This window comes from Stenella coeruleoalba (genome assembly GCF_951394435.1).
Source record: "Stenella coeruleoalba genome assembly, chromosome: 2".
Lineage (NCBI taxonomy): Eukaryota > Metazoa > Chordata > Mammalia > Artiodactyla > Delphinidae > Stenella > Stenella coeruleoalba.
Genome location: NC_137147.1, coordinates 7,955,441 through 7,978,785, shown reverse-complemented (window position 1 = coordinate 7,978,785; position 23,345 = coordinate 7,955,441). Strand labels below are relative to the sequence as shown.

At 35.8% G+C, this 23,345-nt stretch overlaps 1 protein-coding gene across 8 annotated transcripts in view; it reads left to right on the top strand.

Annotated features, from left to right (window-relative positions):
• PAPOLA (poly(A) polymerase alpha) overlaps positions 1 to 23,345 on the top strand; it is a 60,753-nt gene that overhangs the window by 6,881 nt on the left and 30,527 nt on the right. For 6 of the 8 annotated variants that reach the window (XM_079908177.1, XM_079908175.1, XM_079908172.1 and 3 more), the window contains exons 2-10: positions 8,448 to 8,633; positions 9,150 to 9,216; positions 13,630 to 13,711; positions 15,354 to 15,463; positions 15,920 to 15,973; positions 19,599 to 19,710; positions 20,417 to 20,506; positions 20,597 to 20,735; positions 22,239 to 22,311. In XM_079908177.1, coding sequence (XP_079764303.1) covers positions 8,448 to 8,633; positions 9,150 to 9,216; positions 13,630 to 13,711; positions 15,354 to 15,463; positions 15,920 to 15,973; positions 19,599 to 19,710; positions 20,417 to 20,506; positions 20,597 to 20,735; positions 22,239 to 22,311 — 913 coding nt within the window. Of the gene's footprint in view, positions 1 to 8,447; positions 8,634 to 9,149; positions 9,217 to 13,629; positions 13,712 to 15,353; positions 15,464 to 15,919; positions 15,974 to 19,598; positions 19,711 to 20,416; positions 20,507 to 20,596; positions 20,736 to 22,238; positions 22,312 to 23,345 lie in introns of those variants that run through there. The other 2 variants (XM_079908173.1, XM_079908178.1) reach the window with 2 other exon arrangements.

The following is a 23,345-nucleotide window of genomic DNA, read 5'->3' as shown; positions in this document are numbered from 1 at the left end:
ATCATAATTTATTCCCCTTGAGCGTAAACTATTGCTTCATCTATACTTGAGCCTCTGCTGCTGACTAAATATTGGCTGGATGATCCACCTGGAATACATATTTTAAGACTATAGTTAGGTTCTAACTATGTTTAGTACCAGTTACACAGGATGGCAGGTGAATTAGCCATCCTTAGAATAATGTCTTAGTGAGCAAATACGTTGTCTTGTCTAAGCTACAGGTAAAATTTAAATATGTGTTAAACTTCTTGTGAAAGAGGAGATTGTATTATTTCTGGTAAGAATTAATATTTAATGCATATTCAGATACTTTAGAGAGATCCCATATTCCTATTCTGTTCAATGTCCTTTTTTCCTGCTTAATTTGAATGGGCACATTACGTTTAAGGTTAAGGCCTTTGAACAGCAAATTACATACTGTGGTTTTTAAAAAAATATTTATTTTTTGGCTGTGTTGGGTCTTAGTTGTGGCATGTGGGATCTTTTGTTGCTGTGCGCCGTCTCTTTGTTGCGGTGCGCAGGCTTCTCTCTAGTTGTGGTGCGTGGGCTCTGTAGTTGTGGCGTGCGGGCTCAGTAGTTGCAGTGCATGGGCTCAGTAGTTGCTGAGCGTGGGCTTGGCTGCTCTGTGGCATGTGGGTTCTTAGTTCCCGGACCAGGGATTGAACCGGCATCCCCTGCATTGCAAGATGGATTCTTAACTACTGGACCACCTGGGATGTACCCATTAAGTGTTACTGTGATTTATCTGATTACTTCTAAAGAAGAATATCAAGTAAGTTAAGCTTTCAGTTTTAACTTCACTGACTAATAAAACTAGCAAGAAATGACAGTGTTTTCTGTTGTCTAGGATCTATATATTTTGAGGCAATTGACCCTTTTAGTACTACGTGCCACCAATTCCGTATGCCCAATGTGAGGAGGCAGAGATTCATCAGTAGCATGAGCTTTGTTTAAATTGGGAAGAAAGTCGTTAAATATTAACTATTTCAGAAAACACCATTGGTGATTTGTTGTCCTTTCCTTTGTGTGTTAGTCATCTGCAGAGACTGCTCCTTTCCCCTTCTGCAAGTCATTTAGAGTACATACCTCCTTAACCTTTTCCTTTGGTATATCCTTGATTCTTTGTTTCTGTAATGTTTATTTTAAGCTTTTACTTTGCACTGATCTGTTCTTTAAAGATCTGAATCCCAGACCAAATTTGAGATTGTCACTGAGGTTAGAGACTATTTTTGTATTCCTGATTTTAGCATTGTCTTTCATACATATTTAGGATCCTAGTTCAGTAAATTTCAGCCTAATAAAATACTTTCTGGGAAAAATAACTTAAATGAGGAAAAGGTGCTTTTAGGAAAATTGGATTGATGAAGTTTGATAGATAGCTTTGGTGCTTTACCAGTTTTCTAGAGCTGTAAATCATGATTTGCTTTGTATTTAATTTTCTAATCACAAAGCGTTACACTGAAAAATCCATTTTAAGGTTTTTCAGTTCTTTAAAATAACATTTTGATTAGCATAAACTACAAAGCTAATAATCAAAAAGCTAATTATTGATTTAAATTGAACATTTGTTTGCTGTCCCTTGCTGTTGGGGAATGATTTTAGGGGGTGGTTTTAGTCTCTTTACTATCACAAGCTTAATGGTGAATAGTAGAATTAGATGATTTTCAACTTTTGTATGACTTCATTAATATTTATCTTTAAAAGTACTTTAACAAATGGAAACAAAATCCTAGAAGATGGAATTCTTCCAACAATCAGTTTTGCTTCGTGTGTTTCTATGCATGTATAGACATAATACACAAATAACTTTTAAAGGTACAAGACTGTATGTTGTGAAAGATGTATAGAGGCTTATGATTATAGTCAGATGCCTGAGATCATATCCTGACCCAGTGAATAGAGTCGTTGGAATAGTCAGGAATAATGTAAAGTGCTTGCCACACTAACTGGAATATGTTGAGGTTTCAGTAAATATTTGCTATTATCATAATTATATTCTACAACTTCTTTCACCTGACATATTGTGGCCATGTTTCCATGCTACTACATGGGATAACCACCTCATTCTTTTTATATAGCATAGTATTAAGTTGTAAGAATGTACTGTAATTCGCCAGTCCTATATCATATTAATGGATATTTAGGTGGTTTCCAGTTTGTTGGTGCATTGTATACAGTGCTCCAGTGAACAGCCTTGGGTATCTTTTGTATTATTCCTATAATAAGGGTCAAATTCCAGAATCTGTAGGGTCAAGAGAGGTATTTATTTACAAATACCAAGCATGCTCCCTCTATAAAGTATAATGCTGGGGTAGACATTGTTCATTTCAAGCTTATTGTTGCTGAACAGGATTTTGGGCCCGTATTTGGCCTGTCTTCTAAGCCATTGTATTTGTACCCCAGGAGCAGTAGAAATTTGTGCTTTAATGTACACATTTAATATACTAAAAATGTGTTGTAAATTAAAGAGGCTATGTCTTCCAACATCAGGACCTTCAGTTTGAGTCCTTGTGTCCTAGTGTTTCTGTAAGAGATTGCTAGAGATGAAGTTGCTAGACATAAGCTTTAAAAAAAATTTGATGAATATTGCCAGATTGCTTTTTAAAATGATATACCATGTTCACATCCTTTGTGATGGCTAAGAGTGCTCATTTTTGGAGGTTTATAATAAGTCTTTCATTTTTTACCAGATGTACATCAGCTTTGTTTTTCTCCAGTCTGACAGAAAAAGTGATCGTCTTAATGTGCTTCCTTGATTTGCAGTGAAACTTTTAAAAGTTGATTTAAGAACATATTAAGAATACAGGTTTCCCTCCCTATCCAAAAGTAGAAAGGTCCTGTGAAAGTTTTTGTAAGCCAAAACGCATAAAATGAAGAAGCAACTACCTTATACACATCTTGCTAACAGGTGCATAGAATAAATTGAGATAAAGCATTGCTGCTCACAGACACAGTTCCAGGCTATGGTAGTTTGATGCTGAGTATACGTATATCCTGGGGAAGAAGCTTGTTAGTGTCGCTCTTGCTACTCAGGGCGCACGCTGCCTCTGAAACCGCTTGCAAAACAAACGAAGAGTGCTTTTGCTTTTTGCCTTTTTTTCGTAAAAGTGAAAGTCCTCTTTGGATTTCATTCACTTAGTGAAAACAGGTACTAATATAGGTCTTTCATTTGAGTATTCCTTAACTTTCCTCACTGGCTTGAAGTGGTCATCAATATGATACATCCAAAGATTGATCATACTTCGACTATTTGAATGTAGGGCTACTAAACTATAGTTTACAAATCATAGGAACTTGCACTATTTGAGTTAGCTTTATAGTTACTGTAATCAAAGTGGTTCTTGATATTTCAGAGCACATGTATTGGTTAAATTGGATGCCTAAACTTTTGAAACAAGTATCTGGCCAAAATAAGCAGCCTACAGTCATATGCCAGTTTCACAAAAATGTTGCCATTTCTGAGTACCAAAATATTTATACTAATTAGAGTTAGGTCTTAGCCTAGCACGAGGAAAGGATGGACCTTTCTTTTGAGTATTGGTTTAAAAACTTTCTGTGTTTGGGAACTGGACTTTCATGTCATAAACATGTTATAGTATTTAAATTTCTAGTTTGCCATCCAAAGTAGAGAAGAGATGTAATAAATTCTAAGGTAAATCCATAGAGTTACAACTTAACAAGAATCACATAACTAGTGGCAGAAGTGAAACCAGAGTGGTATAACTAGTAGAAGTGAAATCAGGCCTGCTTTGTCTCTTTTCAGATTGCTTCTGGGTTGAGAGCAGTTTTTGTGGACAGTTTTGAATGCCAGTACCAGAAGTCATGTGGGTTTTTAAGGAAGCTGTGTGTTAGGAAGGTAACACTTGGTAGCAGTATGAATGGTAGTTTGGCATAGCAGGGGAGTAGAAAGATTGGGACCAAGATGCCAAGAGGCAGAACAAGTGTAGTTGGAATGGATTTGTTATATAGAATGTTGTTGAAATTAAAAATAATAAAAAAGGAAAGGTGGGTATATGTCCTGGGTAAGCTTTGCCTTGATGAAAATTATTTTAAATATTATAAAGAAAATGCCTTATGTTCTAAGAGAGAGAAGAATTCTGAAAATATTTAGTATTGTGCCCTCTTCGTTTCTCCCTTCTTACTCCCAAAAAAGTGGGGTGGGGGGAAGAGTGTTTGGCTGTCTTTTGTAATTTTGGAGGGGGGCAAGATTCGTATATGTACTGTATGTATAGGTATTTATATCTTGCTCTGACCCAGAAAGGACTGAGACTTTTAAGAGTACTTTAGTCACATTTTAAAACTAGCACGGTGTTTGCATTAAAGGTGGATGACAAGGGAGAATCAGGATAGAGATATAAAACAGCAAGAAATTAGGGTACTAAAACAGTTCTTACAGAAGTACAGTGATTTTTGGATTTTTGTAGAGAACTTGCTGGATGGCCACCAGTTTTGCTCTAAGAATTCAGGCAGTAGCCTAAAGGTAAGTACAGATATGTTCATGAGATGAAAATGAGCCAGTTACTCAGGAAAAGCACAGCTGTTCTTGATATTTAAATTGAAAACCAGAAAGAAATTTCAGTGGATCACAAATACTGTGGCTCCGTATCTAGTTTTTTTCTCATTGTTTTATATCATTGTAGAAGTTATTTTTAAAATCATGTCTGAAGAAAACTAAATACTGGTAAAAATGTCTCTAGAAAGTGACGGACATGGGCAGGTGTCTCATGTGTTCAAAAATTTGAGGGAGAGCTTTGCATTCTTGGGATTGATAGCTAGCTGTCTGGTGTATAGTTCCAGGAGAAAGTCTGTAAAGCAGAGTCCTTCACATTACCTGATATTGGAGTGTGTATATTTGTTTTGTTAGAAACAGAACAGCAACAAAAAGATCCTTAAATTGTTTTATCACTCTACTTAATTTCTAATATTAAAAATTAAATGGAAAATTTTGACTTCTTCCATTTAAAGCTCAATCATAGCTAATATTTCTACATTTTGGACATTCAGAGCATCTGGCAGCCTAGAATTCCTAGTCTAGCCACTTAGCGTAAGATTAAGCCATTTCTATTGGAGACACAGGTATCTTGTACCTTTTAAAACATGTATTTGTTTCTTTCCTTTTATTTGGTTGTGATTTACTTTTATTTCTTTTCATATGTGTTCTTGAATTAGTATATGTTCTATATGTAATTTGTATTAGATATGTATACATACAGAGATATGTGATACATGTGTTCTTTCTCTCTCTTTTTTTTTTTTTTTTTTTTTAGTTGCGGCAGGCGGGATCTTTCCTTGCAGCTCATGGGCTTCTCTGTAGTCGTGGCATGTGGGCTCATTAGTTGTGGCACGTGCGCTCAGTAGTTGCGGTGTGCAGGCTTAGTTGCCCTGAGGCATGTGGGATCTTAGTTCCCCCACCAGGGATCGAACTGGCGTCCCCTGCATTGCAAGACGGATTCTCAACCACTGGACCACCAGGAATGTCCCCCTATAATGTTCTGTTTTGAATTAGATGGGACAAGTAAATGTGGTTTTATATGATGTGACTACATTTTGAATAAATAAACATTTACAACCGGAGTATGATTTGTTTCCCCATCAAAATGTTCATGTGGAAACTAATGTAGACATCAATTTTTTTTTTTTCAAATTAAAGTAGACAAACTTGGTGTGAATTTAGAAATCTGAGTCTAGGACTTCCCTGGTGGCCAGTGCAGGGGACACGGGTTCGAGCCCTGGTCCGGGAAGACCCCACATGCCGTGGAGCAACTAAGCCCGTGCGCCACAACTACTGAGCCTGCACTCTAGAGCCTGTGAGCCACAACTACTGAGCCCTTGTGCCACAACTGCTGAAGCCTGTGCGCCTAGAGCCTGTGCTCTGCAACAAGAGAAACCACGGCAATGAGAAGCCCGCGCACCGCAACGAAGAGTAGACCCTGCTTACCGCAGCTAGAGAAAGCCCACACACAGCAACAAAGACCCAATGCAGCCAAAAATAAATAAATAAATTGATTTTTTAAAAAAAGAAAGAAATCTGAGTCTATATCCAATATTCTGGTAATACAGGTGAAGTAGACAAGGATCTTTCCAAGCATTGATTTTTGTATGACAATGAAGAACCTGAATATTTGAGAAAGAAAAAATGGGAATCTGCAAGAAAGCTTAACCCCACAGAGAATGGGCAGTCATTTTGGTGATCATCCAAACTCAACTGGTAATGAATTTAGCCCCTTCAGAAAGGAAAAGAATGCAGATGTTTGCTCAAAACAAAACAATCCAATAGAGGTTTATTATTTTAAGGTAGGAAAACATGAATTCAATTTACATTTGACTTGAAAGCTCTCCTTGCATGAACCAAGTCTAGCTAGAAAGGATTTTACACTTGTTTTCATATCTGGCTCTACTTATGTTAAAATCATTTATAAAAAGTATTCATAATCCTGGGGTGGTCATGAAGGGCTATAGTTTACTTGGAGAAACTCACATGAAGCAATGAACAATGCAAGAAAATATAATTATACTAAGATATGTGTTAAGTGTATTTTTTTAAACAATACATAATTTATCTGGAATCTATTAGAGCGTGGTGTGAAGAAATGGTAGGCAGTTTTGAGGGCCACCTTTTTGGTGTCAGCTTGGTGGAACCTGATGATAACTATTTGTTGATTGACGAAAATATGTATTAACCAAGATATTATGAATGCATTTACACTTAATGTTAATTTGTATATTCTAATCATGGGAGATGCTACATAAATTTGAAAAATAGAACATTAAGATATTTAGTCTTTGAGGATGCTTGGTGCTCATGTGGATCCACAGCTCTGAATTAACACCATAGCCTTGTATAGCTGTGCAATTTAAAGTAGTAGGAGGAAGTGATGAGACATAAGTTAATTGCTGTAAGAGATAATAAATCTGACTCATATTTATTCAGCAAATGTTACTATAAAATCTGAATTAAAATTGAGACAATGTATAACTAGTTTAGGAAGCATTGATTAAATGCTATACAGCCTAGTGACTAATTAGTAACAAACACTATGGGCTTCCTGGCATTCTTAGGTTTTCTGTTGATATCAGAAGACAATATAAAATGTAGTCCTGCAGTCATAGTATAAACCAGAACCCAGGGATAGGTAGTAAATACATAATGGGACTTACCTGCCATGGGATTCTGGCATCTTATTGCTTTAGTAGATTATTGCACTTTAATTAAAAGTATATATATATATTTTTAGAACTTGAAAAAAAGTAGGGGTGTGTGTGTATAAATTATTTCTTAAGGAACAGAATTTGGGGCAAATAACTGATTCAGATGTTAGCTTCTTCCTTAGTCCTTACCTGGTTCTGTATGTTATTTGACCAGGTAGTTTTTAGTTAATAATTGTGCTGCTTATCTTTAGAGTCCCTGTCCATTGATTTAAAAAGGGAGAAAAAGAAAACAAGAATTGGTTTCACCAAAAAATAATTGAGTCAGATTAATTTCCTAAAACCTTTCTTTAGAGCATGCCATACCTTTTCACCAGTTAAAACCCTATTGGTTGTAAAAATCAGGAATTGCTCTTAAAACAGAAAAACTTTTGATTAGTCATTGTTGAAGTGTAAATCTCTTACCAAAAATTCTGTAACAAGCTTAGTGTGAATATAGTTCTTCCCCTCCAAGTTATGTTTATGTTATTTGCCTCATTATCTAGAGTTTTATTCATTGCAAGTCAGATGTGAAATTCCATTTGGGGAGTCTGTTGTATTGGTAAAATAGTGTTTTTATATATATCCTCATCTCTTTAGAAACAACAATTTAATAGACTTTGGCTCCTTTTCAAGAAGTAAGGAGTAAGTAAAATTTCTAAGAAGTCCACTATATCCTAGATTGCATTTTCTCTAGCAATTTATTTGATCTGGATTTTTTTTTTTTTTTTTTTTGGGTCTGCATTGGGTCTTTGTTGCTGCGTGTGGGTTTTCTCTAGTTGTGGCAAGCGGGGGCTACTCTTCGTTGTGGTGCGCAGGCTTCTCATTGCAGTGGCTTCTCTTGCTGCGGAGCACAGGCTCTAGGCATGTGGGCTTCAGTAGTTGTGGCGCAAGGCCTTAATTGCTTCTCAGCATGTGGGATCTTCCCGGACCAGGACTCAACCTGTGTCCCCTGCGTTGGCAGGTGGATTCTTAACCACTTTGCCACCAGGGAATTCCCTGATCTGGATTCTTATTTATAGTTTATTTAGATATTTAGATAGTGACAAAGTTAAAATCCTTGGAGTGGGAGGAGAACTAATGTTTTCATCACTTAATTTTTGTGTTACTTTTTGTTTTAAAACGAACAAAATGTATTGAAAGTTTTTTGGGGTAAGGCAGGGAACCAACTATGTTTAGAAATGCATTTTACTAAAGCATTTTTTTCTAGTCATCTGATTAGTTTTAAATTGTAGAAATTTTTTGACAGTAATTTTATCCAGTTCTGTTTGCAGTCCAGTTACAACGCAGGGATCACAGCAAACACAGCCGCCACAGAAGCACTATGGCATTACCTCTCCCATCAGCTTAGCAGCCCCCAAGGAGACTGACTGCCTACTTACCCAGAAACTAATTGAGACTCTGAAGCCTTTTGGCGTTTTTGAAGAGGAAGAGGAACTGCAGCGCAGGTCAGTGTGTGTATATATCTTTCTTTTTTTGAATTTTATTTTATTTTATTTTTTATACAGCAGGTTCTTATTAGTTATTCATTTTATACATATTAGTGTATATGTATATCTTTTTTTAAGTTACAATTTTTTATTAACATAATAAACTAGTTTTGAGGAACTCAGCAAGTCAGAATTATTCTCCCCAATATATGTCTGTTTCAAACAAGAATGATAACTAGAAAAAACTTTTCGTCTATATAAAGTTCTATTCCCTTAATTTTGATTTGTGATACTTTTGGTTAGTATAGTATTACAGCATTGTCAGGAGAAAGGGGAATGCCCTGCTAAGCTAGAGGAATGCCTCACCCAGTGTAACAGTGCTTACATACAGCTAATACTATAAACTTCTTTTCTGATAACTTAAAGACTGGTTAAAATTTAGGAAGCCACCTATTAAAGCTTTTTCATTTTAATTAGTAGTGATCTAGAATAACAAACAACTTGATACTTGATTGATATTTGCTCTATCAACAGGATTTTAATTTTGGGAAAATTAAATAACCTGGTAAAAGAGTGGATACGAGAAATCAGTGAAATCAAGGTAAGGTGACTTAATTGTCTAGGAAGTAATTTGCCAGCTGAACGCAGCAATTGTCTTATATAAGTATTTAGAGTCTTGAATGTGGAAGGTGTTTTAGACTGTTGACAGCAGAATTTGTGTTTGGTATGTAGCTTTTTTGGGGGTTATTTTTGGCCATACCGTGCAGCATGTGGGATCTTAGTCCCCCAGCCAGGGATCAAACTCGAGTCCTCTGCATTGGGCAGAGTCTTAACCACTGGACCGCCAGGAAGGTCCCGGTACCTAGCTATTTTGAAAGCAGGAAAAACTGAACTGAATTCAGTGATTTTATAAATACTTTTGGTTGTAACACTTCAAAGCTCAGTAATTACTTACACGCTTTACAGAAATAATGTTTCCCACAAAAGGTGCTTTAAAAAATGTGTTAAACACGGTTGTTACAGACAGATGAGTGTGCTTAATTTTGAGGCAAAGTAGTGAAATGTTTTTCATGTTATCAAGAAAAAAAATTGACTGGTTTTGAGTCTCCCTTATATGCTGGACCACATTCACGCACAGCACGAAATAAGTCAGGTTCTTTACAGATGGTATTTTGATAGATGCTGGATTGTGTCTGTGCCATCTTTGTGCCCACTCTTTTAAGAACAATGTAGCATTGTCATTTGGATAAATTGTGATTTGACAATTGATTTCGATAAAACGTTTGCTTCACTTAGGAAAAAAAATGTATTAAACATGTTTATTAAGTATTTGAGAATCTTGTTACCTTTTAAGGAATTCTGCAACGATGAGCATTTTTTAGGCCTTCAGATGTTAGACTCAAACTGAATTATCTATTCAGTTTTTTATAATAATATTCTTTGAGTTTCTAATAACTTTTTAAAAGAATATCATACAACTGTTGAATCCATGAATAGGCTTCTGGTAAAGGAAATGTAGTTTTTTGTGGTTTTTTTGAATTTTATTTTATTTATTTTTTTATACAGCAGGTTCTTATTAGTTATGTATTTTATACTTATTAGTGTATATATGTCAATCCCAATCTCCCAATTCACCCCCACCCCAGCCACTTTCTCCCCTTGGTGTCCATATGTTTGTTCTCTGGAAATGTATTCGTAAAGTTGTGTTTAGAAGCCATTTTTTAAAAACTCTGTAAATAGTGGTCATTTTTCCAGGATAGTACAAAATGCATATTTAGTCTATAATACAGCTGAAAAATTGATAGTAAGAGAACCAGAGGTAGAAGAAAACCTGAGAGAAGGTATCAAGGTAGGAGAAAACCAAAGGTAGAAGAAAACCTGAGAGAAGGTATCAAGGTAGAAGAAAAGTAAGTTAAAGTCTTCTGGCTTTAGTCAAATTTATAATACTGTTTTCTTAAAGCAGTGTATATATATTTCAAAGCAACTGATTAAAACTTCAGCAGCCAGAATATTCTAAACTGGGGACTCCATGTATACTACATGTTTGTCATTGGTAGAATTTTGATAAAAATGATATTTTGAAAAGGATTTCTTTTTGAGCTGAGCAAAGGATGTCCAGGTTTAAGTATTTTTACTCATTTATTGAACTTAGTGATTCTTTAATCTTGCATAGGAAACACAGCTTTGTTTTTAATGGCTTTTTCTTAGACATTTAAGTTGAAAACTGTTATAAGGCCAGAACTTAGATTTATTTAATGTGAAACGAGTACTGTCTCATTGATAGTTTTGTTTCAGTAATTGAGTGCCTGGTTAGTTTCTTTAACTGGTAATTCTATTTTTAATAATTAATTAATTAATTGGCTGTGTTGGGTCTTTGTTGCTGCGTGTGGGTTTTCTGTAGTTGCGGCGAGCGGGGGCTACTCTTCCTTGCGGTGCGTGGGCTTCTCATTGCGGTGGCTTCTCTTGTTGCGGAGCACGGGCTCTAGGTGTGCGGGCTTCAGCAGTTGTGGCTCGCGGACTCTAGAGCGCAGGCTCAGTAGTTGTGGCACACGGGCTTAGTTGCTCCGCAGCATGTGGAATCTTCCTGGACCAGGGCTCGAACCCGTGTCCCCTGCATTGGCAGGCGGATTCGTAACCTCTGCGCCACCAAGGAAGCCCTATCTGGTAACTCTTGATACAGTTCTTCCTGCTGGTTTTCTTGAGGGTAAGAAAAATTATTTGGATTAATGAAATTAATGCTCATTCCTAATCAAATTTGTCAGTGTTCTTTTCTCTGTAGCCTAACTCTGGAGGTAGTAAATTGGTTAGAGAGTGGGACTTTAGGGGCTTTACAAGTTTGATCTTTTTTTTTTTTTTTTTTTTGCGGTACGCGGGCCTCTCACTGCTGTGGCCTCTCCCGTTGCGGAGCACAGGCTCCGGACGTGCAGGCTCAGCGGCCATGGCTCACGGGCCCAGCCGTTCCGCGGCATGCGGGATCCTCCCGGACTGGGGCACGAACCCGTGTCCCCTGAATCGGCAGGCGGACTCTCAACCACTGCGCCACCAGAGAAGCCCTACAAGTTTGATCTTTCATATCTGTTTTCCTAGGGAGAATTTCTTCCTCAGCTGCTTGGTTTTAAGACCTGATACAGGATGTCTTGATGTTGACACTATTGATATTTTGGGACCACGTATTTTTTTCATTTCTGGCCACGCCGCGCGGCTTGTGGGATCTTAAGTTCCCTGACCAGGGAATTGAACCCGCGTCCTCTGCAGTGAAAGTGTGGAGTCCTAACCACTGGACCACCAGGGAATTCCTCACATATTTCTTTTTTAGGGACTGTCCTGGAAGCTGTTAAGCAGCACTCTTCCAACTAGATGCACTGCCTGTCTGCTCTCCCCAGATTGTGACAACCAAAAATATCTCCAGTTAAATCAGTAGCAAACCACTGATTTTTCTGGGGGTGGCATGTGGGATCTTAGTTCCCTGACCAGGGATTGAACCCGCACCCCCTACAGTGGAAGCATGGAATCTTAACCACTGCACCACCAGGAAAGTCCTAAGAACCACTGGTTTTTGATGTATAGTTACAATTAATTTATAATATTTTGGGGAAAATTTATATACAATATGAATTTTATTTAAGTTGTTTGACTTGTTTGCCATCTAATATCCTGAGACTTAAAAAAGATTTGCAATTGAAAAGTTCTTCTGTGATGTTAATTAAAAATCTTAATTTCTGGATTACAACTGTAATAGCTATAAACATACTAATGTCTAATACAGTAGCCACCAGCCACACTTGGCCATTTCAGTTTAAATTAAAATTAAACATTCAGCTCCTCAGCCACCCTAGCTACATTTCAAGTGGTAGTGAAATATAGCTAGTGCCTACCGTATTGGACAGTTCTCCTGGAGAGCGCTTATCCGAAAGATTTGTATTTTACTAGAGATGTCCACAGAACATTGTTCTCAGGTAGTTTTTTCCTATCTTCCTTTGTAGGCATATTTCTGTACACACCTTGCTGGCTTAACTTAAATAACCAAGCCAGCTGTACAGGTGGTTTCTAAAATATCTAAACGTAGGAAGAGGTGGTGGCGCCTCCTTTTAGAAATGTAATGCCGCACATTTAGATTGCCTGTTCCTATAAGTGATGACTGCGTGTGCCCTTAAAAGCAAGGGAGTCCCCTGAGCCTTTTACAGTTTATTTTTAGGGTTGTTGGAATATGAAGTAACAATTTATGTCACTTTGGGAGGTGGTGGGGAAGAGTGGTCTCTTTTACGTTCTGCTACTGAGTAAGACTTTACTGAGGAATTAGAAAGGAGAGAGAAACATGGATCTAGCACACATTAAGATTTGGTGGTTTTTTTTGTGGACAGACATTATCCTTACCACGAAGGGTGGTTAAACGTATTCTCCATAGTACTTTACAGTCATACCAGGGTCAGAAAGATGATTTCTAAGTGCTTTCCTTTCTCCTCATTCCTGGTGTTTTTACTCTAAGAAATCATCAATAAGTTTAGTTCTGCTCAAAATCATCCCACTAAAGCCTACTAAACTATTAAACGTAGCCTTATTGGCCTTAAAGTCACTTTGGATACAGTAAAATTATAGTCTAATGTACTGCGACATATTTGGTATAATCACTGAATACAGTCTTTTAAGCAATCAGAATGTGTTTTTGTTATATTCTAACATTCATGATTTATGCGGCACCTTATCATGAATAAAATTTCTGATTCTAACATTGCTTCTGTGGAATCACATGATTTCCTCTACCACAGTCTTTGTAGCAGTTTCCAAAAATGTGGCAAAATTCTAACACTAATTGAAAGTTGAAAATTGCTTAAATTTCAAGTTAGGTTGATCTGTGAAGGCCTGGTATTTTGTAGAGCTTATAGTTTGTTTACCCTCTGTATAAATTTGCATAGAAATCTTACTTGGTTTTTTTTTTTTTAAAATGTAGTGTTATTTGAAATAGTTACCTTTGTGCTCCACTGGCAAAATAACTATTTTTTGTTTGCTTCAACAGAATCTTCCACAATCTGTAATTGAAAATGTTGGTGGAAAAATATTTACATTTGGATCTTATAGATTAGGAGTACATACAAAAGGTAAATATTGTTTATATTGTTTTAATTATCTTGAGAAGGAATACTTCTTTAATTTTTTAAAAATTATAATGACACATCCATCTCAGTTACTTGCAGTGTATTATACAGCTTAGGTTTGCATGGAAGAGACGACTTCAGGGAGCCTAAATTTGGTAAAAGAAGAAAGATATAAAATGATACCTTTCATACCTGTGCCCTCCAGTGCAGTATTAAGTAAAATAAAAAATTCAGTTTCTCAGTAGTAGTAGCCACATTTTCATTGTTAAATAATCACATATGGTTAGTGGCTACCGTACTGGAAAGTGCGCATGAAGTACACTTTTCCCCTTGGGGAGTCATTTTGGACAGTGCTGCTCTGTATATCATTTCCGCTACCTGAAGAATATCAGAAGAAAATGATATTAAAATAATGATATCTTCTTCTGGAAATCAGAAGAAAAATGAATTAAAGCTTGAAAAAAATCTGTATTATAGTCGTGAAATATAGTTAAGGAAAAAACAAACCAAAAAAATGTGTATCTGCAACACAGTAACAATCACTAATAATACTTTCTTAGTTACATTTGTAGTTTTTCTCCCCTGTGTAAATAAATATACAATAAGAATGTTATCATGGCAGAGAATATTATTGAACTCTTTCTTTTTTACTGAGCATAGTTAGTAATCTTTTGGTCTTCATAATCTTATTTATTCTTATGTAACAGATAGAGGAGTCTGAGACTTAAAAAGGCAATACAACTTGAACGGTTGCTCCCAGCCATCTCCTGGCAGAGCTAGCATTCTAACTCTGGCAGTCTGAGGCTGTACTCTTCAACCATTAGCCACTAGCCTCTGTTAAAAGTATCTGCCAGTCTCTGGTTCTCTCTGTTGTGGCATTATTCCTTCTCCCCATCTCCCACTACTCTGTGCTGGAAGTAGTACATTTGCTTTTGATGTGTCCTGTGAACTGTATGCCCTTCTCCCCCTTCATGAATATGCCAGATAAACAGCCTTCAGAGTTAGTGCCTCAGGTATTGAGTCTTTTAGGAAAATGATTATGTTGACCAGATTCCATATTGATCTCTTCTTTTTATGATCCCAGTTATTGATTTTAATCATCTTTTTTGTGCTCTCCCTATGTACTCAGTGCTGGCCTCCTATCAAGCACTAAATTAATAACAACTGTTCTTACCATGGTCTGCCTCTTTGGATTCTTGCCATTGGTCCTTCTTGAAGTGCATAGGTCCCATTTAGGTGCAGGTAGGAGCCTGGAAGCACCAGTCACAATGTATAAATGATAACTGTATTTTTTTGTTTCACTAATGAACATGGCTGTGACTAAGGACACCAAGATGTTGGGTGTATTCTTGCATAATTGCCTCTCTTACCATAAGAGTTCCTATCTGAGTCACCTTCCTTTGACTCCCAGTTCACCTGGGCCACTACAAATAGAAGATGCTGCAGGAAAAAGTATATCCCATCGATTAGGGTCATGTTTTTCTTATACTGACAGGTAATTTTATTTTTAAGGAGAGGGGTGCATTTAGAGGCTCATCAGTGTAACATTAACAGGTTTTCAACATCAAATACTGCCATGATAAGATGCAAAATAATTTTCTTGTAATGGTAACTAGTGGTTGATGGGCTTAATTTTTTTTTTTAGGTGCCGATATTGATGCGTTGTGTGTTGCACCAAGACATGTTGATCGAAGTGACTTTTTCACCTCGTTCTATGATAAGTTGAAATTACAGGAAGAAGTAAAAGATTTAAGAGTGCGTAAATGTTCAGAGTGAAAGGGGAGGAGTTATAAAAATCAGTTTAGTCAATTGAGTGAGTTTTATGGTATAGCCATTAATTTATTGAACTCTTGCAATTTGCCAGACCCTTTTAAGCTTAATGTGTATGCTTGCATTTTATTCTTTACAGCAGTCTAAAATCATAAATCTGTAATCTCATGTACAGAGTAGGAAGTGAGGCAAACAAAGTAAATATTAAGCAACTTGGCCACCGTCACATATCCGAGTGGCAGAGATCAAGAATTTGAACCTAGGCTTGTGCGACTTAGGATTCTCGAGTCTTAAACCTGTTTACTGAGAACCTAGTCTGTGTCAGGTGTTGTGGTAAATTATGTTTAAGCTATGTCAGTACTGCATTCATTTAAGAGCACTAAAGCTAGTGTAGCCCTAAGGTATACTTTCAGAGACACTGATTTTTAAATTTTCCCACAGGCTGTTGAAGAGGCATTTGTACCAGTTATCAAACTGTGTTTTGATGGGATAGAGGTAAGGTTCACATAGACAGTTCTTACTGTGTGTTATTTTGATAGGTGTAGGTTAAAAATTTGATTTATTTCAGAGGTTTATAATTGGTGAGTTGGTATGATATTAATACGAATTAAGTTTTTTTTGAAATGGAAGTGACAGCCTATTCTTTGTAGTCTCTTTTAAAAAAGACCCTAGTGAAACCAGGAGTTAAAATATAGACAGAAATGTACTGACTGTGAAGTGGCTGCTACAGAACAGCTTAATTGATAGTTTTTCCATAGGCAGATTTTATATGCTTTTAGTCTCCTTAAGGTAATATAACTATATTTTTGCAAGTGGAACTTTGGCTTCATTTAAATTAAATATTTAAGAGTTGAGAGAAAATTGTGACCTGATGTCATGTATGCTGAAATATTTTCTGATAGGGAAGGATATATGAGCTCAGATTCTTTTTTTTAAATTTATTTATAAATTTATTTATTTATTTATTTGTTTTTATTTTTGGCTGCTTTGGGTCTTTGTTGCTGCGCGCGGGCTTTCTCTAGTTGTGGCAAGCAGGGGCTACTCTTCGTTGCGGTGCAGTGGCTTCTCTTGTTGTGGAGCACGGGCTCCACATGCAGGCTTTAGTAGTTGTGGCATACAGGCTCAGTAGTTGGGGCATGCGGGCTCAGTAGTTGTGGCACACGGACTTAGTTGCTCTGCGGCATGTGCGATCTTCCCGGACGAGGGGCTTGAACCCGTGTCCCCTGCATTGGCAGGCGGATTCTTTTTTTTGGCAGGCTGATTCTTAACCACCATGCCACCACCAGGGAAGCTCTGAGTTCAGGTTCTTGAGATGATGTGCAGTTCTCTTTGATGTTTTCAATGTGTGTAATGAAAGTAGTTGTAACAAAGCTGACCCTGAAGCAACTTTATTTATGTTACTTCTGCCATACATAATGGTGCTGGAAAGTCACTCATAGTAATAATGACGGTTATAAAATTTCAGAAATGGAAGAATAATACTTCATTGTTCTGCAAAAAAAGGTGGTTTCTATAATTGTTGCATAAGGTGCCCAACTCTATCTTGTATGAAATATGAGTAATCTTAATAAGTAGACATAAAATGTTAAATTTAGTAAAGGATTATCAAGTTCAGGCAGCTTTGATTTACTGTCAGTGTTTAAATAAATATAAAACAACCATAATGTAGGTGATGCCTTTTTTTCCCGAAAAGAACATTAACCAACAAAGGGGAGATTTTTTTGGGTGGAGAACCAACTCAATTGTGTAAACTTTTCAGGATGGAGATAAAAGTCAAATGGTTACTAGAAATATTTAATGTGCTTGTTATTACTGAGTTGCTTTTTGAGTTACCTGGGTTTTTTGTTTTTTTTTTTTCCTGTGAGCATATAGTCTTTATTTCTGTCTAAATTAGGAGCGATGCTGGATTTTGGAATGTGTATCATTGGAAAATTTAGGCTATACCACAGGTACTTATTTGTGTAAATGTACAATCTTTTCCTGTCTTGTAGGTGCACGTTTAAATGATTTTTCACAGCAAGCTCTTAAAATACAGATTTTTTTTTAACGTCTTTATTGGAGTATAATTGCTTTACAATGGTGTGTTAGTTTCTGCTGTATAACAAAGTGAGTCAACTATACATATACATATATCCCCCTATCTCCTCCCTCTTGTGTCTCCCTCCCACCCTCCCTATCCCACCCCTCTAGGTGGTCACAAAGCACCCAGTTGATCTCCCTGTGCTATGCGGCTCCTTCCCACTAGATATCTGTTTTACATTTGGTAGTGTATATATGTCCATGCCACTCTCTCACTTCGTCTCAGGTTACCCTTCCCCCTCCAGGTATCCTTAAGTTCATTCTCTACGTCTGCGTCTTTGTTCCTATCCTGCCCCTAGGTTCTTCAGAACCTTTTTTTTCCCATATATATGTGTTAGCATACAGTGTTTTTCTCTCTCTGACTTACTTCACTCTGTATGACAGACTCTAGGTCCATCCGCCTCGCTACAAATAACTCAATTTCATTTCTTTTTATGGCTGAGTAATATTCCATTGTACATATGTGCCACATCTTCTTTATCCATTCATCCGTTGATGGACACTTAGGTTGCTTCCATGTCCTGGCTATTGTGAATAGAGCTGCAATGAACATTTTGGTACATGACTCTTTTTGAATTATGGTTTTCTCAGGGTGTATGCCCAGTAGTGGGATTGCTGGGTCGTATGGTAGTTCTATTTTTAGTTTTTTAAGGAACCTCCATACTGTTCTCCATAGTGGCTGTATCAGTTTACATTCCCACCAACAGTGCAAGAGGGTTCCCTTTTCTCCACACCCTCTCCAGCATTTATTGTTTGTAGATTTGTTGATGATGGCCATTCTGACCAGTGTGAGGTGATACCTCATTGTGGTTTTGATTTCCCTTTTTCTAATGATTAGTGATCTGTATATCTTCTTTGGAGAAATGTCTGTTTAAGTCTTCTGCCCGTTTTTGGATTGGGTTGTTTGTTTTTTTGATATTGAGCTGCATGAGCTGCTTGTATATTTTGGAGATTAATCCTTTGTCAGTTGCTTCATTTGCAAATATTTTCTCCCATTCTGAGGGTTGTCTTTTCCTCTTGTTTATGGTTTCCTTTGCTGTGCAAAAGCCTTTAAGTCTCATTAGGTCCCATTTGTTTATTTTTGTTTTTGTTTCCATTTCTCTAGGAGGTGGGTCAAAAAGGATCTTGCTGTGATTTATGTCATAGAGTGTTCTGCCTATGCTTTCCTCTAAGAGTTTGATAGTGTCTGGCCTTACATTTAGGTCTTTAATCCATTTTGAGTTTATTTTTGTGTATGGTGTTAGGGAGTGTTCTAATTTCATTCTTTCCCATGTAGCTGTACAGTTTTTTTTATATTGAGCTGCATGAGCTGCTTGTATATTTTATTTATATTTTATTAATCCTTTGTCAGTTGCTTCATTTGCAAATATAAAATACTGATTTCTAAAGTGATCTTATAAAAGGCTTGTTTCTCTAGCAGCATTCAAAGGTTGGAACCATGAAATCAGACCCTCAGGAATAATTACCGAATGTGTGCCAAATTTCTTTTGCCCCCAGCCTTTCCTTGAAAAAAAGGAAAAAAACAATTTTGTCAGTTGCATTCTATAAGTCTTCAAAATTAGCCAGTTTTTGTTTTGTTTCTATTTAGTCAAAACTAAGTTGGAGAAACAGACTGGAATATTATAGATACATAAGTTCTTAAATATAAGAAGTTCCCTTTTTTACTGACAGGTATATTTGGGCTACATATAACTATATTGGCCTTATATTTGAGCACCTTTTAGGATATAATTCACAGTTCATATAGGTGGAGAACTAAACAGTTAGTTTTAAATAATCCAGTATATCTGCATTTAGCAAACTTAGTATGATTAAAATGACAAGTAGCTATTTATACAAGTTCTGTTTATTTAGTATTACCATGTTTTAACATCTGGTTAAAATACCTGTGGTAAGAATTTTGTTTGAACTTTTGGAGGTGTTGTCATGTTAACAGCTGATGAGAAGATCCTGGTCTTAAGGAGTTAATAGTGTTTTCTTTTTTAAAGAAATGCCTTAAAAATAGGCAGACATGGAATGTTTTGTTTTGTTTTCGTTTTAGATTGATATTTTGTTTGCAAGATTAGCACTGCAGACTATTCCAGAAGACTTGGACTTAAGAGATGACAGTCTGCTTAAAAATTTAGATATAAGATGCATAAGAAGTCTTAACGGTATGTAAAAACCTACTTCCTTTTGCATAGTAGCAGTTTTGGTCAAATATGAAATAGTTTTTAACTCAAGCTTCATAATGAAGCTTTTAATGGCCATATTGTTTATCCATAGTGAGTCAAATAAAATGAACTTTTTGCTTAATAGTTAGACTGCAGTGGAGCATTTAGTAATTTGTTAAATCATTGGTATCTTGCATTATTATTTCTTTTCTTCCTGGGATGTTTAAATACTGTCTGACGTTTGTACTCTATTGCTAGTGGCTCAGGTTTCACCTTGTAACTCTATTAATTTTGATCCTGATAACCTTTGTAACATTTTCAACTGTTGTGCTTTTAAAAGGGTTACATTTGAACACTTATTTTAGCATTGTTTTGTTAATATGCTCTTGAAGAACAATTCCTGGAAACTTAAATGGATCAAGCCCTATTCACCATCTCTGAACTGGAGCACATTTTAATTATGGGTTGAAAGTTTTTGAAATAAAGCAGATTACAGTTCAGATTATTTGGTTTTAGAGTAGTGTTTGTGATAGAAGGTAAAAGTTTTATATTTTTTATTTGCCTCTTCATTAACATTACTGATTTTACAAAGTAAATTTTTATTTAATTTGACATTAGTCTCAGAAAATTTAAAAGAAATATTATCATTAAACTTTTGATAATTTAATGTTCTGTTTTTTTTTTTTTCTTTACTCCTATTAATCAGGTTGCAGGGTAACCGATGAAATTTTACATCTAGTACCAAACATTGACAACTTCAGGTTAACCCTGAGAGCTATCAAACTGTGGGCCAAACGTGAGTTCCGAATTTGTTGGCTAGCTTATTAAAAATGTTTAAGCTTTTGTTCAACACTAACTTTTCTTTTTGCTTTTCCCTTATCAACAGGCCACAACATCTATTCCAATATATTAGGTTTCCTCGGTGGTGTTTCCTGGGCTATGCTAGTAGCAAGAACTTGCCAGCTTTATCCAAATGCAATAGCATCAACTCTTGTACATAAATTTTTCTTGGTATTTTCTAAATGGTATGTGTTTAGATTATATTAAAATAAAATTGATTGTAGACACTGAAGTTTAGTCTTATTTCTATGACATTTCTGCAGCTGGTCTCAGATTCAAATTTTAGTTCATGATGTAGCAGTATAGGTAGCCTTGGGGAGATCATGTTGTGTATAAAATGGCAAACCTAAATTCCATTCCTTTTCCCTAGCTTTCCCGGGATAGCAAGGCAGGTGCTGTTTGTACTTCCATGCGTAAACTTACTCTCTAAATAAACTGAATTTTAGCTATAATGTCTGCTAAAATCCAATGAGTTGGTAGGTTGGGATATCAGTTACTTTGGATAAAGCTTTATATATACCACCTCTTTTAATTTACTCTTTGAATTCTTCTAGATCTATAGACCATTAATTTCCTGTGGTTGTTTTTTGCTTTCAGCTGCCCATTTATCTTTGGTAGAATGTTAAGGATGTAAATGTATATAAAGCTTTTAAGGATAACTGTAAGTGCTTGGAAAGCAATTGAGCATCCCTTTGAGATTAGTCATTAACCCAGGAGAGATTTTTTTTTAATGCTCTCCTTCATTTCAGCCTGGTCACATTTGTCAACCATTATTTCTTTTAAGTAATATAAAAGATTGCTATTTCACATTAGTTGCTTTGGCCCAAAAGGTTAGAGTTCTTGGTTTTTAATCAAATTGATCTGAAAGATTTGTCTTCCCTATTTGTGCCAACCTCTGTACCTCCTCCCTCTGAAAAAAGAGTTTTAGTTATTTTATAAGAATTAGAGTTATTGGAGACAGTTTATAATTTAGAACTGTGCCACCCTTTTCAATACACATTCTGTAATTCTGGATTTGATAGCCCTTAATTATATATAACCAGGTTTGATGAGAAAAATGTCAGAATTTCTCTTAATGCTACACATACATGGCAAATAATATATTTAAGAAGCTAACCTTGATACTAAAGATGGCAAATGTTTTCCAGTTTTTAATCTCTTCTATAAAGGACTGAAGTAGCTAACTCACAAAACATATCTTGAAAACAGTGTGTTCACATCATTACACATATTCACATTAATAACCTTTGTCATGAGATAGAGAAAAATTTTCCTAATCAATTTTTATAATTATTCATGCTCCTTTGCCTATAATGAATTAAAGACAGGATCTTTGTCTTTTCAAGGGAGATTTTATCCTGTTCAAGTTTGCAGTGAACACATCAGATGTCTCGGAATAGTACTTTTAAATTTGAATAGTGCTTTATCAGTTCTTCTCTGCGAGGCAGAGAAGATATTTGACTTCAGTCTGAGAAAGCTACCAAATGGTTTAAGTTACTTTCATAGAGGAAATGTAATTCAAGTAGTCTAACGTCGACAGAAAGGAATAAAGGAATAAAAGATTATATATACCAAGAGTGCAAAATGAATGAAGAAGGATCACATTCACAAATGCTGTATGTTTAACAAAATACGTGTAGATGGTAATATCCAATAGTCTTATCAAGTGCTACAATCTTTTTAAACAGGGAATGGCCAAATCCAGTCCTATTGAAACAGCCTGAAGAATGCAATCTTAATTTGCCTGTATGGGACCCAAGGGTTAGTGTATTATTTTTTCCCCTACAAATTCACACTGTGCAATAACAAGTAAAAATCATCTGCATAAACTTCAGGGAGACTTCCCATCCTGTTACGTATGAGTGGACATGTTCGTATTACACTTTCTTTTTAATCTCAACTATAATTTTCCTCTGATGTGAGAAGCATAATTATGTACCCTGTAAACTACATTTAATTGTACATAGTTTATAATATCAAGATCACTAATTTTAATTTATTCTATATAGAACTACCTTGTAAGTCAAAGTTGTGTGGGCATTTGTGCTTAAAAGAAAAAATAAAAGGATACTAAAAATCCCTGTATTTTTTTTTGTTTGATCTAAATATTCTGTTAAAATTGGGTTATTGTAGGAAAACTGTTGCTTAATGTTTAACCGTGGCAGATAACTTCTAAGCAATATCACTTTAATTACTGTGATGTAATTGTAAAAATTGGTTTGGTTAATTCAGATTACAAAAGCATGGTTGGGCTGAAGAGGAGCTTCCATTCTGCTTCTTTGGAAGTTACGACCTTTACTGCTTACTCAGTTTAAATGTTTTACATGCACTTTATTAATTGATAAAATAAATTTAGGTTTGAATAAGGCTTTCTAGGTTTATAAAATTCTGTTTTTCTACATTAATTTGCTATTTTATTACAACATCAAAAATTTTGTCAGTTTTAAGCTTTGTTAATGACATCAAGCTGTGAATTTTTAAGTTTTCCGAACCTCAAGACATTTAATTTTGGAGGGATGTGAATTTACAGTTTCCTCTGTGGAAATATGCCACTTTTATCATTAGTATACAGATTAAAATTAATAGTTATTAATCATTTCATTATACCTTAAAATGATACCAACATGGATAAAGTAGTTTTACCATGTGTTAATAAGCTTCTACTCCTGATAAATTAAGGGTATATTAAAAACTAAGTTTAAAATTCGTTTTACACAGAACATACTATGACATTTCTCAAAAGTATAATTGTGTGTACATCCCTATTTCTGTTGTAGAAAAAAGAAAAACTAAAC